This window comes from Cervus canadensis, chromosome 23 (assembly GCF_019320065.1).
Source record: "Cervus canadensis isolate Bull #8, Minnesota chromosome 23, ASM1932006v1, whole genome shotgun sequence".
In the NCBI taxonomy this organism is placed as follows: domain Eukaryota; kingdom Metazoa; phylum Chordata; class Mammalia; order Artiodactyla; family Cervidae; genus Cervus; species Cervus canadensis.
In genome coordinates, this window is record NC_057408.1 from 57768292 (window position 1) to 57785895 (window position 17604).

General features: G+C 45.5%; 1 protein-coding gene and 1 pseudogene across 1 annotated transcript in view; one reads left to right on the forward strand and one right to left on the reverse strand.

The window, feature by feature from the left end:
- Positions 1 to 17604, reverse strand: part of LDLRAD4 (low density lipoprotein receptor class A domain containing 4) — a 169527-nt gene that overhangs the window by 13589 nt on the left and 138334 nt on the right. Inside the window, 1 exon segment of the mRNA XM_043443878.1 lies at positions 5854 to 6008. Coding sequence (XP_043299813.1) covers positions 5854 to 6008 — 155 coding nt within the window.
- LOC122425469 lies at positions 10569 to 11267 on the forward strand (annotated as a pseudogene).

Genomic DNA, 17604 nt, shown 5'->3' on the forward strand with positions numbered 1-17604 from the left:
TGACTCTGTGGTTTGCTCTCAGTAGTAATGACGTCTTAACAGTATCAAGTCTTTCGGTCCATGAACCCAAGATACCTTTCCATTTACTTGAGAGTAATTTTCTTTCAGCAACACTATATAGTTCTCAGTACAAACCCTTCATATTCTTGGTTAAGTTTACTCCTAAGTATTGTATTCTGTTTGATGCTATTATAAACTGAACTGTTTTCTTAATTTCTTTTTGAATTGTTCGTTGTTAGTGTAAACAAACACAACTGATTTTAGGGGGCTGATTTTGTGTCCTGCAACTTTGCTGAACTTATTAGTTCTAGTGTTTATTATTAATTGGAATGCTCAGGGATTTCTTGAACATTTTCTTAAGCATTTCTTAAGCATGTAGATATCATGTCATCTACAAAGAGAGGTATGTTTACTTTTTCCTTTCTTACTGAGATACCTTTTATTTCTTTTCTTGCCTTGTTGCTCCAGCTAAAACTTAAATACTATGTTGGATAGAAGTGGTAAAAGCACACATGCATCCTTTCCTTGTTCCAGATCTGAGAGGGAAGCTATCAGTCATTCACTGTTGTGTATTATGTTCACTGTGGGCTTTACACAGATGACTTTATTATGCTGAGGTAGTTTCCTTGGATCTTAGTTTGCTGAATGTTTTTATTATGAAAGAGTGTTGAATTATGTTAGATGTTTTTTTTTGTATCAATGAGACAATCATGTAGTTTTTTTCCTTTCACTCTGTTAATGAGGTGAATTACATAGATTGATTTCATAATGTGGAACCCTCCATGCATTCCAGAAATAAACCCCACTCGGTCATGGTGATATAATCCTTTTATTATGCTGCTGAATTCTTGTTTGTTAGTGCCATTGAAGATTTTTGCATCAATGTTTATTTGGGATGTTGGCCATTGGTTTCTTTTCCTGTTGTGTCTTTGTCTGGTTTTGGTACTGGGGCAATGCTGGCCTATAAAATGAGTTCAAAAGTGTTCCATCCTTTTCAATTTTGGGGGAGGAATCTGAGGACTGGTGTCAATTCTTTGAATGTTTTGTAAAATTCACCAGCTAAGCCATTTAGTCTAGGAAATTTCTTTGTTGGGAGGTCTTTGATTATTGATTCAATCTCCTTACTAGTTATAGATCAATTCATATTATCTCTTTCTTCAGGACTCAGTCTTAGGAGGGAGTTTCTAGGAATCTGTCCATTTCATATGGGTTATTATTTTTATTCAATATGTTGATATACAAGTGCTTAGAGTACTAATACTCTTTTTTTGTCTGTATCTCTTAGATTTTTTTGCACCCAAAGGATACCATCCTTATAGCACTGAAAGAGAGCCATCTGTGCCCATGGCTCACTGGCTCGTGCTATGAGCTGTGGCTGAAGCCCACTTGCTGCCTTGGGGCCATGGGCACTGTGACCACATGAGACCACCCCATGCACCGAACGTTCTTGGTGTAGCTCTCAGCTAAACTCTCCTTCCAATACACAGAGGATCACAGGGATTATCAGATTTGGGCACTGGATACACCCAGTACAGTGTTTTCCATACTGTGAGTTGCAGCCTCTTGAAGTGTTAAGTGGTATCAATTTACGTGGCATGTCTTTCCTACACATTTGGTTAAAGTGGTCAGACAATCTAAAGGTCTCTGATCTGAGCCAATTCTCACTCATTTTGGATGGGAGGAAACTGAGGCCCAAGGAGGGTACATGACTTGCTGGAGGTGACACAGCCAGTTTGTATAAAGCAAGATCACTGCTGGATATTTCAGTTTCTACCCAAGGGTTCCTCACAGCGAATGAACATTATCATATGGCCTCAAATATTTGAAATTTTATTCTACTCCCTGTTCCAGGATGAAAAGCACAGCTAAAGCTGATGTTTGGGTATTTAGCAACACCTTTGCCATCTGATAAAGAAGGCTGAGTGCCAAAGAATTGATGCTTTCGAGCTGTGGTGCTGGAGGACTCTTGAGAGGCCCTTGGACAGCAAGGAGATCAAACCAGTCAAACCTAAAGCAAATCAACCCTGAATATTCATTGGAAGGACTGATGCTGAAGCTGAAGCTCCAATACTTTGGCCATCTGATGCCAAGAGCTGACTCACTGAAAAAGACCCTGATGCTGGGAAAGACTGAGGGCAGGAGAAGAAGGACAACAGAGGATGAGATGGTTGGATGGCATCACCGACTCAATGGACATGAGTTTGAGCAAACTCAGGGAGATACTGATGGACAGAGAAGCATGGCGTGGCATTCATGGGGTCGCAAAGAGTCGGACACAACTTAGCGACCGAACAACAACAAAAGTCCATTTTCTCTTGTTTCTTCCCTTTTCCCAGACAGATTCCTCAGTCGTACTGACTTTTCCACCCAGGCGACACTAACAGCTTAGGCGCTGGTGACTGTCCTTTCCAGCACTTCCTCTTATCCACCTTGGGCATCCTATCCATCATCAGACTTCTCAAAGACTACTTTCCTCCCAACTTGATTCAATGTAGAGCATATCCCTTAAGAGAAAGACAAACAATGAAGGAAGTTCTCCTGGGAGGAAAACAAAGGGACTCCTTTATTGTTCAGAACAATCAACAGCTAGAGGAAGCCTACAGGCCCAGAATCAAACCCAAGAGGAGGACTGTGAGGCCTCCTGGGCTGGAGGCAAGGCTGGTGAGCAGTCGGGCTTCTAGAAGAAGCAGCCTGGGAACCAGAGAGCTCAGGACCAAACACTGTGAGCCTCCTTTCAGGGCACGTGCCTTCCCATGGTGGAGCTGGTGGGGGAGGAGCAGAGCCATCCTAGCCACCTCCCTTAGATGCCCAGGTCAGCCACCCCAACAAGGGCCACTTAGAATCAAGATAATTCAGAGAATACTTTTCTTCCCCAGAACAAACCACATCAATTTTTAAGGACTAAGTAAAAGCAAACTTTACCAGCAGATGAGCAGAACACATGAACATAGCCTTATCACAAGAGCCTTAACAACAGGGACCAGGCTTCTGTCCACCACCCCCTCCTGGGTCCTTCCTGGCCTTTCTCTGCAGCACCAGCCTGTAGCCTGAACAACATCAGGCTTACTAATAGTCACATCTGACTTTGCAGCAAAATCGTATCAGTAACCTGATCAACTGCATCTTGAGATTTAACTCTAAATGGATTTTGGCTGGTACCAAAAATCAAGTCCATCCTCAGAGAACAAATAAGAAAATTCCAAACTCACATAAACCAGGCTCTATAGGGATTCCCTGATGGAGCAGTGGATAATAATCTGCCTGCCAAAGCAGGGGACATGGGTTCGATCCCTGGTTCAGGAAGATTCCACATGCCATGAAGCAACTAAGCCCATGTGCCACAACTACTCAGCTCCTCTAGAGCCCACAAGCTGCAACCACTGAAGCTGGAGCAACTAAAGCCAGTGTTTCACAACAGGAGAAGCCACTGCAATGAGAAACCCATGCACCACAACTAGAGAAAGCCCACTGCACAGCAACAAAGATCCAGTGTTGCAGCCAAAAATAACTAAATTAAAAAAAAAAAAAAAGGTTCTAAATACTAAGAGCAGACTCCCTCAGAAAGAACACATGGCTTTTTATCACAAACCCACTTACTGCTGCTACCACTACTGAAGCATTTCCTTTTCTTGTAACTTAACTGCAGCCAATTGATTGATAGCTCTTTTTCATTTTCATCCAGAAATGGCTGCTTCCACCAAATTTAGTGCTGGTCCCTCCTACTGCTCTGGCCCCCTGAAATGGCGTTTCAGGGACACTGTGGTGATGCAGGCTCACTAGCCTTGCCAAAACAGCCTCCATCTGTCCCTCTCTTGGCAAAGAAGTATGTCGACACTTCCACAGGTTGTGGGGGCAGCAAGGGGCCACATGAGGAAAGGGCTATGACTGCACAAAGCAAAGCCTCCAAAACTGAGTAAGCTGGGCCCAAAGGGGCCACTGATCCAACCCACCTTTTCCCAGAGGGCTGTCACAGCTACTGAGGGCCCAGCTTGCCTTTCCCTTCTGGATGAAGGGAAAGTCTATTAGTGCAGAAAAGGAGTCAAGTTTCCTCAACCACATCAGAACATCTACATGTTCAGCCTCTCCTCAAAAACAAAACCTGACTATTGGGCTTCATTGTTCCACCTTGACTATCAACTCTTCCCCCAAGAAATATGTAAAAATAACATTAACCAACAGTGTTAAACCAAACTTCCTAGAAGCTGATAAATTACATGCCCAGCCCTTCTCACACCACTTTAAAATAAACACACTCTTTACTAACATGGTTGTGGAGACCTCACACGGTTCCAGAACAAATGGGCCAAAAGGCCCACAGAAGTGCAGGAGTCCAGGCAACGCGCTGGCTCAGAGCCCTGGATGCTCACGTACAGGGAGGCCAGCAGGGGGCGCACCACACCCACCAGCTGCCAACAGCAGGCATGGGGGCTTCTGGGATGCAGACAGCAGACACTGCACCTCCGAACCCTGGCCACCTCCAAAGCAGCACAAACCACACCAGGCCACGGGGAGCCCGGCCCCTCTAGGCCCCTTGTGGGGAGCCTGGCTGGATGTTGGGCATTCAGAAGGGCACCTTGAAGCTGCCTCACCCCACACCCTCCTACAGTTCTCAGCCTCCTGCTGTGCACCCCTCCCCACACACAAATGGCCTCGGAGAGCCCCAGCCTCCCCCAAGACAGAAAATACCACCAAGAATAGCCACAGCACTGCTGATGAGGGGATTCTGGGGTTCGCCGTGACGTTTCTTCGACTGGTGGGTACCAGGCCCACGTCCACTCAATGACCTAGGGATCGAAGGCAGGCAGAGCCCACACCAAGACCCTCTGATGAGGCAAGCTCCCTGTGGACACTCCTAGCTTGGGGAACTGCAGGCAAAGGCTCTGGTCACTGCTGTCGTCCCCGAAGCAGTCATGAGACCCACGTGTATTAGCAGCATCAGTGGGACTACCAAAGGGCCCCTAGGCAGGATGGGGCGGGGTGGAGGGGGTGCGCTCAGGCCTAGAGCATCACTACAGCAGCGTCCCCACACCGTGACAGCCACAGATCATCCCCGGTGGGACCCTGACTGTGAGCGGGTCACACTGTTCTCCCAGAGCCACGTGAAGGGAGGTGGCACCTCTCAGGAGCCCTAAGGGAAGAGGCGGTAAATTAGGGGAAAGAAGTGCTGCCAGGAGGGGGACACGTTCCTGGGCAGCGACCCCTAGCACTCCAGGATCCCATCTGTGTCCATGTCCTGACTAGACATGAAATGGAGCTCTGGCCTGAGCTGAACAGTTTCTGGTCACTGTATAAATGTGCATCATGAGTTTGTGAAACCTCTGGGAGCGGTATTCACACCTCCCTGGTTTTATCAAAGAAAAATCCAAGCCCTGGGACGCTCCTGCCCGGCACGGGGATTCAGGGAGGAAATACAGCAGGAAGGGGAGGCGGAGGACAAGGGAAAGCGGGGGAGAAGCCTCCCTCAGGGCTGACCTGCAGGCCCCTGTCCCTGTGGGTCTGGAGGCACCCACACTGTCCCTGTGGGTCTGGGGGCAACACCCAGCAGTCCCACTCTTTCCCAGGCTCTGGCTGCCAGGGACACAGGACACTGGAGAAACCTCAGTTCCACTCACAGGGACAACAGACCTGAGGCCCACACAACCCGCCGGCCCTCATGCCCTGGCGGCTGGTACCCTCACAGCCCTGCCCTGCTGAGGGGCCGGCTCACAGTGCAGGCAGGGATGCAGGATGCATCGCTGACCATCGCGCCCTGAACTGGGCATTCCTTGCGGTGGATTTATGAGCTGAGCCCAGTGCCAGTGCTCCCAGCCCCAGTCTCACCCCCGGGGAGACCCAGCCCCAGCCCATACTTACCAGCTGCGGCCTGTCCTCCTGCCTCTGGCCCTGCCCCGGGCGGTGGATGAAAGACCGGGTGGATGCTCTGTAGTGGTTCAGCAGGCAGAAGACAACCACGACCATCACTGTGACCACCACCACCACCACGACCACCTGGGCGAACTCCAGCTCCGCTGTGACGAAGAGGAGAGCCGTCAGCCGGGCATGGTGCCACCCCCTCCCAGACCCTCCAGGGACAGAAACTTCCCTGGGCCTGCTGCCTGAGGGTATCGCCATGTGGCTAACAGGTGAGGGAAGAAAGCCCCAGCTGCTTGGACAGGTTCTATCCTGAGACGGACCCATGTCACATGGGACAGGCAGCCACCACTCGGGGAACTTCCAGGGCAGGCGGCTCCTGGGTTCCATCTCCAGGGACATGAGAGGCTCAGGGCCCGGTCCCTGCCAGACCCCCCTGCCCCTAGAGGTTGAAACTATGATTCCCAAAGCATTTCCCCAAGGCCGCACAGCACCCTGGAGGGAAGAGGCACCACCCAGGGAAAGGACGGGACATGTCTCCACTGGGTTCCCACTGCGCTGTTACAGAAACCACACACTCCCCACACATGCATTCACCAGCAGTGTGTGTGGGGGTGTGGGTGCCAGTGCTTCTGTGGGAAGCAGAGCCCAGGACCAGCCCTACGTCATCCTGTGGAGTTAGAAGGAGGGTCTTCTTGAACCCACGAGTCCCATCCTGTGGCACCATCCTCCACCCCACCCTTGGCCCCCACTTCACACCTGAGGGACAGAGACTGACAAATGGGCCTGCTAGGCCAGGCAAGGGATGGGGCAGCGGCAGGGCCCAGGCGGGTGGGCTGGACGCACCCCTGGCCCATGACTGGGCTCCCTACGGTAGCTGTCCACTCAGCTCTGCTGTGCTCTGGACACCCAAGGCCTCATGGCTGGTGGGCAGGGGCTTGTCTGCACTTGTACGTCCTTGGGGAGGAAGCCCCCAGAAGCTACAAAGCACTATCAGAATCATCATGGCAGCAACTCCAGGAAACTGAAATCACTGCCTGTCCGAGGGCAAGGGCTGGGACTCTGCAGCTCGGCTGCAGACACCCGCGTGACCTTGTCTATCCTCACACGCTGTGGGCGTGACACACTTGTGAGGCAGAAAACACTTCTTTACAACGCTCTGCCTGCACACAACTGTCTGTGTCTAGGACACAGTGTTGCCCATGTGACTGGACCCCAAACCCCATCCCCGAGGACACAGATGAGGCTGCGTGAGCAATGAGGAGCCCACCTCCATCATTTTGTGTTCCTGACGGCAGGCAAAGTGGTGGACTGAGGACAGACTCTAGAGCCCAAGCTGGGTTCTGGGGCACCCACGGCACAGGTGCCCACCTGGAGGATCGCTCCTGCAGGAGGGGGTGAGGCCCACCCTGGCCACCAAGCCCAAGGTGGGCATCTTAGGAGGGGACCACAGTTCCAGGGACAGGCAGACAGGAAGCACGGAATCAAGGGCAGCCAATGCGGCACAGAGACTGAACCTAAGAAAATGCCTTGTTTTACCGACTTTTATTTCTATTTTGTGAATGAACAGCAGAGTATTCAAAACTTGCCTTTCAGGTTGCCCTGTGCCCTGGAATTGACAAATGTTTTCTCTTCTCAAGAAAACTGTACTGCTTTTTGGATTACTTCAGTGAGGGGCCTTACACGCCTCTACATGCGTTAAGGCTTCACTTGGAAGCTGTCAGCCCATGTCATCTTGTTCTGAATATGGAAGGCTATGCAGATGACCATTTGCAGCAAATCAATCAAATTACATTGTCATACTTCTATGGACATTTGGGGATATGCATTGGTTTCATCTGAAACGTATTTTTATTATAAAAAAATAATGAAGACTCCTTTAAAATTTAAAGAACATATATGGAAATAGTGTATAATATACAAGTTCCCCTACACAAGCTGGCAGCTCTCACTGTGATGCCCACGTCATCCAGGGCACAATTCAGCCATTGTGTGTATCTGTCTTTCACCTCTTGAATAAGGGCTTTCTACTTTTCAATGAATGGAATCGCTGTACAAATATATTGTTCTTTTTTTCCACTCAATACATCACAAACATCTTTAAACAAGACCTCATTCCCCAGTTCCTAACACGAAACACTGGACCTTGCATTCTCTAGGCAACTGCTCTTTACTTGGTTGGATTTCTTTTTTCTACCATGATCAAAAAGATTTTGTGTGACCCACACTTGTGAGCACCCCTAAGCAGAGATTCCAAACGCTGACACGACCTGTACACTTGCTCTTCTCAGGGAGAGGGAAGGGAATCTCCTGCCTCGTGGCCCCAGATGCTGGGCCCTTTCCATTTGTACTAATTTGGGGAGGGGGGCAAAAACATGTATCTTCTTGTCATTTGCATTTCCCTAGTTACTAGTGATTGTGATCTTTCCCTATGATTAGTGGTAATTTGTATTTTTCTTCATATTAGTCCATATGTTCAAGTAGGTTCATATGTACATATGTTCATAAGTACAAGTAAAGTTCACTTTACTTGTAGCTTTCTCATGTGTAAGCAGTCTTTACATATTATGGCTACACATCTTATCTGCTACACCTGTTACAAATATTTTCTCCTGGTCTGTCACTTCTTGAAACTTTTCCGTGGATTTATAGATAATATAAATTTTTATGCCATCAAATATTGTTATAATCTTTTTCCTTTATGACTTCAAAGCTTCTCATTGATTAGAAAGGTCTTCTCTCCAATACTCTAAAAATATTTTTCTTCTAAGATTTTTATGGCTTGTTTTTTTACTTGCTCTGGATCTTTATTTCTTTTGGTCTGAACAGGACAACAGCACCTAGAACCTTATGTATTATCTGACTCTTCTGACCTAATATCACACTAAAAAGTTCAGTACAAGCAAGGGGAGACAGTCTTCAGCTATGGGGGCTGCACAGAAGCCTTCGCCTTTCATTCAGAAGGGAAGAACCATCTTCAAACAACACCTGCTCTCAGGCCGTCCTGAGCCAGCTCTCTGGCCAGTGTGCTCCCTCCCGGGCCCTCCCTCCTGCACTGCTGAGGCCGGCGGCCCTCCAGGGCCCTGGTCCCGCTGTACCCTTAAACATGACTCATTACCCCAAAGAGCTCTATGTGGATGACATCTACCAGCATTTACCATATTTGAGATTAAAACCAAAGATGTTAAATATTTATTCATTAAAAATAAACTCACCACATGTTAACACAAGTAACAGAATAACTTCCCGGTGCCATCTCACTTAACACCATGCGCATCGCTACTCCCTACGCCCGCCCCCAACACGCCCCCCCAGCGGCTTCACCTGCACCCACAGGATGTGTGGCTAACCATGACAGGTGAGTGATTCTTGTCTGTTCTTCCTTTCACAGGGGCTGTGGTGGCCACCAGGGCTGAGCCCCCACCTCCGGCCCCAAGGTTCCCTCAGTGAAGGCCCTCTGTTCACTGACCTGTGTGACACACATAGTCCTGGAGAAAATGCACAGACCTTGAGCATGACTGACCTACAAGCATTCACAGTTGGGCGGGACTCATCCTGGGTTCTGTCTGCAAACAAAGGGCCCTGAAACTAACCAAAGCAAGTAAGTCAGTGGGTCCCGTGAGAACTATGAGCATTCCACTGAGACACTAACTCTCAAAATCTGTAGACTCTGTGGCTCTACATGAGCCAGAGGCTTCTGGAGACATTTATGTGTCTTGTGTGCCTAATAGGGTGACTCTGGTCAGAGGTGATGGCTCTGTCCATTACAGATTCCCATTCTTTGAGGTTTATGACTATGCTATAAAATTCTGCCCTGAGATGAAATTTTCCACATAAAACTTATACCCTAGAATTTGGCCTTTAAAAAATAAAATAGTACATTTTAGTAAGTTTGCTACACTTAAAGTCATGAACAAGGATTTTAAAAGAACATGAACTTTACATTCCTACAGACTCAAAACATAGTAGTAGTTTATTTGATATTTGTGGACATCAGCCTATAGCAAGGAATAATTCACTAATGTATTCTTAGTGTTTAAAAAACTGCAACACAGAGAGCTATTTATCTAGAAATGTTCAATGCCCTGTATGTGTTCCAATACACAGTGCCTCACGCCCCATCATTTTGTAAAAATGTTAACATGATTTTTGACTCAGCTACCAAGCTGACAGCAGATTAAAGATTTCTTAAATAAATCAGTCTAAGTTAAATAACCCTAAAACAGCTGCATAACAGCAATGAAGTCCCTGTGTTAACGCACTATGGGATTTACCTGAACACTACTGATACCATGACAGTACTTTCTCCTTCTATTGAAAAAAAGAATTATTATTATTCTGTGTTTGTCTCAATATTTATTTTCACAACAGTTAAGCTTCTCCCTACTAAGTGGCTTTTACAGCTTTGAGAACCACAGTTGCTCTTGCAAACCCAGGAGAAAATGGAAAGCAGTATGAAGTTTATACTTCACGTGGATAAATTCAGGGCCAGTTAGACCCCAGTCTGGTTCCAGTTCTGCCATCTGACTCCATCAGCTGCAAAAGCTGTTTCCTCATGTGTAAAACAAAGTCAAGTCCTCCACTGTATGGCCAGTGGGAGCATGAAATAAAATAACCCCTCGAAACTGTCTACTCAAAAGTGTGGTCCAGAGAGATGGTTAGAAACACAGGAAATTGGGTGCCACCCTCTCTTTTCCGGTTTCGCCGTGTAGGGACCCATGAGCAGCAAAGTCTCCCGTGACACCCTCTACAAGGCAGTGTGGGAAGTCCTGCATGGGAACCAGCGCAAGCGCAGGAAGGTTTTTGGAAACTGGAGCTTCAGATCAGCCTGAAGAACTATGACCCTCAAAAAGACAAACGCTTCTCGGGCACCGTCAGGCTTAAGTCCACTCCCCGCCCCAAGTTCTCCGTGTGTGTCTTGGGGGACCAGCAGCATTGTGATGAGGCCAAGGCTGTGGATAACCCCCACATGGACATTGAGGCGCTGAAGAAATTCAACAAGAATAAGAAACTGGTCAAGAAGCTGGCCAAGAAATACGATGCCTTTTTGGCTTCAGAGTCTCTGATCAAGCAAATCCCCCAAATCCTGGGCCCAGGCCTGAACAAGGCTGGCAAGTTCCCTTCCTTGCTGACCCATAATGAGAACATCGTGGCCAAAGTTGATGAAGTGAAGTCCATGATCAAGTTCCAGATGAAGAAGGTGTTTTGTCTGGCAGTGGCTGCTGGCCATGTGAAGATGACAGATGATGAGCTTGTGTACAACATCCACTTAGCTGTCAACTTCCTGGTGTCATTGCTCAAGAAAAATTGGCAGAATGTCACAGCCTTGTACATTAAGAGCACCATGGGCAAGCCCCAGCGTCTGTACTAAGGCACAGCTTAATAAACCATATTAAACCATCAAAAAAAAAAAAAAAGAAAGAAAGAAAGAAATTGGGTGCCACCCTACACTGGCTCAACCAGAGCCTGCATTTTAACAAAACCCCTAGGTGGCTTCTGAAACTTTGGACTAATCCAGAGTCCTCATCTGGATTAAACAAGCAAACTGGAGTTCAGAAAACCTGTGACCTGTGCATCATATAGAAGAAACAAGGTGGAACCAGGGCCCACGATTGCTACTCAACACGACTTTCAAGAGTAGAGCTCTCTTAAAGAAAACTAGAGGTATCAAGGGAACATTTCATGAAAGAATGGGCACAATAAAGGACAGAACCGATAAGGACCTAACAGAAGCATAAGAGATAAAAAAGAGGTGGCAAGAACACACAGGAGAACCATACAAAAAAAAAAAGGTCTTAATGGCTTGGACAACCATGATAGTGTGATCACGTACCTAGAGCTTGATACCCTGGAGTATGAGATCAAGTGGGCCTTAGGAAGCATTACTATGAACAAAAGCTAGCGGAGGTGATGGAATTCTAGCTGAGCTATTTCAAATCCTAAAAGGTGATGCTGCACTCAATATGTCAGCAAATTTGGAAAACTCAGCAGTGGGTTCAGGACTGGAAAAGGTCAGTTTTCATTCCGATCCTAAAGAAGAGCAATGCCAAAGAATGTTCAAACTTCTGTAAAATTATGCTCATTTCACATGCTAGCAAGTTATGTTCAAAATCCTTCAAGCTAGGCTTCAGCAGTATTTGAACCGAGAATTTTCAAATGTACAAGCTGGATTTAGAAAAAGCAGAGGAACCAGAGATCAAATTGCCAGCATCCACTGGTTCATAGAAAAAGCAAGGGAATTCCAGAAAAATATCTACTTCGGCTTCATTTACTACACTAAAGCTTTTGACTGTGTGGATCACAACACACTGTGGAAAATTCTTAAAGAGATGGGAATACCAGACTACCTTACCTTCTCCTAAGAAACCTGCATGTGGGTCAAGAAGCAACAGTTAGAATCGGACATGGAACCACTGACTGGTTCAAAATTGGGAAAGTGAAAGTGAAAGTCGCTCAGTCGTGTCCAACTCTTTGCGATCCCATGGACTGTAATCCCATGGCCTGGAGTTCTCCAGGCCAGAATACTGGAGTGGGTAGACTTTCCCTTCTCCAGGGGATCTTCCCAACCCAGAGATTGAACCCAGGTCTCCCGCACTGTAGGCGGATTCTTTATCAGCTGAGCCACAATGGAAGCCCAAGATGCTGGAGTGGGTAGGCTATCCCTTCTCAAGCAGATCTTCCCAAACCAGGAATCAAACCAGGATCTCCTGCATTGCAGGCGGAATTTTTTTTACCAACTGAGCTATGAGGGAAGCCCCGAAATTGGGAAAGGAGTACATCAAAGCTGTATACTGTCACCCTGCTTATTTAACTTATATGCAGAGTACATCATGCAAAATGCCAGGCTAGATCAATCATAAGCGGGAATCAAGATTGTCAGGAGAAAAATCAACTACCTAAGGTATGCAGATGACACCACTCTAATGGCAGAAACTGAAGAGGAACTAAAGAGTCTCTTGATGAGGGTGAAAGAGGAGGATGAAAAAGCTGGCTAAAACCCAGCATTCAAAAAACTAAGATCAAGGCAGCTGGTCCCATCACTTCATGGCAAATAGAAAGGGGAAAAGTGGAAGCAGTGACAGATTTTATTTTCGTGGGCTCCAAAATCACTGCGGATGGTGACTGCAGCCATGAAATTATACTTACTCCTTGGAAGGAAAGCTATGACAAACCTAGACAGCATATTAAAAAGGAGAAACATGACTTTGCTGACAAAGGCCCATATAGTCAAAGCTATGGTTTTTCCAGTACTCATGTATGAACTAAGAGTTGGACCATTAAGAAGGCTGAGCACTGAAGAACTGATGCTTTCAAATTGTGGTGCTGGAAAAGACTCTTGAGAATCCCATGGAAAGCACGGAAATCAAACCAGTCAATCGTAAGGTAATCAACCCTGAATATTCACTGGGAGGACTGTTGCTGAAGCTCCAATAACTTTGGTCAACTGATGTGAAGAGCCGACTCATCACAAAAGGCCCTGAGGCTGGGAAAGATTGGGGGCAGGAGGAGAAGGGGGAGGCAGAGAATGAGATGGCTGGATAGCATCACTAACTCAATGGACATATTGTTTTTTCAGTCATTCAGTCTTGTCTGACTCTTTGAGACCCCATGGACTGCAGCACACCAGGCTTCCCTGTCCTTCACCATCTCCTAAAGCTTGCTCAAACTCACGTCCATTGAGTCGGTGATGCCATCCAACCATCTTATCCTCTGTCATCCTCTTCTCCTCCTGACTTCAATCTTTCCCAGCATTAGGGTCTTTTCTAATGAACTGGCTCTTCATATTAGGTGGCCAAAGTATTGAAGCTTCTGTTTCAGCATCAGTCCTTCCAATGAATATTCAGGGTTGATTTCCCTTAGGATTGACTGGTTTGATCTCCTTGCTGTCCCAGGGACTCTCAAGAGTCTTCTCCAACACCACAGTTCAAAAGCATCAATTCTTTGGCACTCAGCTTTCTTTATAGTCCAACTCTCACATCCATACATGACTACTGGAAAAACCATAGCTTTGACTAGATGGACCTTTGTCAGTAATGTCTCTGCTTTTTAATATGCTGTCTAGGTTGGTCAGAGCTTTTCTTCCAAGGAGCAAGTGTCTTTTAATTTCATGGCTGCATTCACCATCTGCAGTGATTTTGGAGCCCAAGAAAATAAAGTCTGTCACTGTTTCCACTATTTCCCCTTCTATTTGCCATGAAGTGATGGGACCGGATGCCATCTCAGTTTTTTGAATGTTGAGTTTTAGGCCAGCTTTTTCACTCTCCTCTTTTACCTTCATCAAGAGGCTCTTTAGTTCCTCTTCACTTTCTGCCAGATGAGTGGTGTCATCTGCATATCTGAGGCTATTGATATCTCAATGGACATGAGTCTGAACAAACTCCAGGAGATAATGAAGGACAGGAAAGCCTGGCAAGCTGCAGTCCATGGGGTCACAAAGGGTCAGACATGACTTAGCAACTGAACAACAATAATGTATCATGACCAATTGGGATTTATTCCAGGACTGCAAGGTTGGCTTAACATCCAAAAATCATTTAAAGTGATACACTATTATAAGTAGACAAATGAAAAAAAGCTGGCTTAAAACTTAGGGGAAAAAAAAGAAAAATGGAGAAAGTATTTGGCAAAAACCCAACACTTTTTTATTATAAAAACACTCAACAAACCGGGAACAGAAAGGCATCTACCAAAGCTCACAGCTAATATCATACTTGTGGTGAAAAGCTGGCTTTCAAACTAGCTCAAAATGAAGCACTAATACATGCTACCACATAAGAGAACCTTGAAGATACCATGCTATGTGAAAGAAAGATATTTCACAAAAGACAATGATGTGAAATATCCCAAGTAGGCAGATTCAGAGACTAGTAGGAGATGAGTGGTGGGCTAAAGCTGGGAGCTTGGGAGAAAAGGTGGATGGCTAGTAATGGGCTTTAAGTTTCTGTTTAGACTGACAGAAATGTTCTAAATTTAGATCATGGTGATGGTGTTGCAATTCTGTGAATATACTAAAAACTACTTAATTACATACTTTAAATAGGGGAATTGTACTGCATATGTGAAATATCTCAATAATGCCGATATAATAAAAAGAACTATGAAATGAAAGTATTCTGCAAATAGCACTTTGTAAGTTTAAAAACACCTCTACATGTAAATGCTGACTCATAAAACCAGTTTCACCTATGCAACTCAGATAATAAACTCCTAAGAAACACCTAGAACTTGGATTACTTCACCAAGTTCTGGTTTCCTTCTATACTCCAACTTGGAACCACGACTTCCTGTTAAACTACTTGTAGATGATAAATTTTCTTTTTCATGGCCTTGTTTCTCATCTCAGAATTCCAAGAGTGAAATACAACATTAAAAACTGAAGGGATCACACCACTAATCACCCCACCATGGAAAAATCATACCTACGCTCTTTACTGTGTAAGAATTTTCCTTAAAAGGGTTAAAAGCCAGGCTGACTACCCAGTGACAAGTCCATCAAGCATACAAATGACAATATGTCTTATACACTCTACCAAACACTACTCATGCTTCAGCCCACAGCACATCTCCATGTGGCTGTGACAGCTCATTCCCTTCCCTAACCATGGGTTTACCCTTCTGGCCTTCAGAGAGAAAGGAAACTAAACATTGATTTTAAGCCCAGACTCACAATCCACAAGGCAGTGAGTGCAATAGTGAAGGTGTGCTTGGGCTCTGCATGTATGGGTCCGTGTTTGTACTGGGTTGGGATAACAGATGTATTTCTCACTCTAGGTCAGGGTTTAAAAAGTCAGAAATCTCCACACTGTTCTCCATAGTGGCTGTACTAGTTTGCATTCCCACCAACAGCGTAAGAGGGTTCCCTTTTCTCCACACCCTCTCCAGCATTTATTGCTTGTAGACTTTTGGATAGCAGCCATCCCGACTGGCGTGTAATGGTATCTCATTGTGGTTTTGATTTGCATTTCTCTGATAATGAGTGATGTTGAGCATCTTTTCATGTGTTTGTTAGCCATCTGCATGTCTTCTTTGGAGAAATGTCTGTTTAGTTCTTCGGCCCATTTTTTGATTGGGTCATTTATTTTTCTGGAATTGAGCTGCAGGAGTTGCTTGTATATTTTTGAGATTAATCCTTTGTCTGTTGCTTCATTTGCTATTATTTTCTCCCAATCTGAAGGCTGTCTTTTCACCTTACTTATAGTTTCCTTTGTAGTGCAAAAGCTTTTAAGTTTCATTAGGTCCCATTTGTTTATTTTTGCTTTTATTTCCAATATTCTGGGAGGTGGGTCATAGAGGATCCTGCTGTGATTTATGTCGGAGAGTGTTTTGCCTATGTTCTCCTCTAGGAGTTTTATAGTTTCTGGTCTTACATTTAGATCTTTAATCCATTTTGAGTTTATTTTTGTGTATGGTGTTAGAAAGTGTTCTAGTTTCATTCTTTTACAAGTGGTTGACCAGTTTTCCCAGCACCACTTGTTAAAGAGGTTGTCTTTTTTCCATTGTATATCCTTGCCTCCTTCTGCCATATGACCCAGCAATACCACTTCTGGGCATAAACACTGAGGAAACCCAGATCTGAAAGAGACACGTGCACCCAATGTTCATCACAGCACTGTTTTAATAGCCAGGACATGGAAGCAACCTAGATGCCCATCAGCAGATGAATGGATACAGAAAGCTGTGGGTACATATACACCATGGAATATTACTCAGCCGTTAAAAAGAATTCATTTGAATCAGTTCTAATGAGGTGGATGAAACTGGAGCCCATTATACAGAGTGAAGTAAGCCAGAAAGATGAAGAACATTACAGCATACTAACACATATATATGGAATTTAGAAAGATGGTAATGATAACCCTATATGCAAAACAGAAAAAGAGACACAGATGTACAGAACAGACTTTTGGACTCTGTGGGAGAAGGCGAGGGTGGGATGTTTCGAGAGAAGAGCATGTATATTATCTATAGTGAAACAGATCACCAGCCCAGGTGGGACACACGAGACAAGTGCTCGGGCCTGGTGCACTGGGAAGACCCCAGAGGAATTGGGTGGAGAGGGAGGTGGGAGGGGGGATCGGGATGGGGAATACATGTAACTCCATGGCTGATTCATGTCAATGTATGACAAAACCCACTGCAATGTTGTGAAGTAATTAGCCTCAAAAAAAAAAAAAGAAAGTGAAAGATGGTTGTAGGGACTGGGGGAGGAGAGAACTGAGAGGTGTTCAACGGGTTTCAGTTTTGCAAGATGAAAAGAATCCTGGATGCTTATTGTTCAACAGTGTGAATGTACTTAATTCTACTGAATTGTGCATGTAAAAATGGTTAAGATAGTGAATTTGATGTTCTGTTCATTTTACCACAATTAAAAGTTAAATGTTGAGTTAAAAAAAAAAAAAAGTCAGAAAGACACCCACTGAAAAAGTAACTGACTATTCAAGTATTTCATTTCTCCCAATTAAACAAGGTAAGTCATCTTCTTCCCCAAAGCTCCATCGTCATGGGAACATACTAGAAACACACTGATGAAGGTCTGACCTGCATCAGTCACACCACCTTCTTCCTCATCACCCCTTGATGCCCTAAGAGTGTCAAAGGTCCAACAAAGCCACGCGTGCATAGTAAGCGGCAGACAATACAGAGTGCTGTTGAGTCTCACTGGCCTCACCCACAGGTGACCACTGAGCTCTGCAGTGTTGTTTTCATGCCTGCTAACACAATATACATTCTGCAGCCCATGGGTCAAGGAATAAG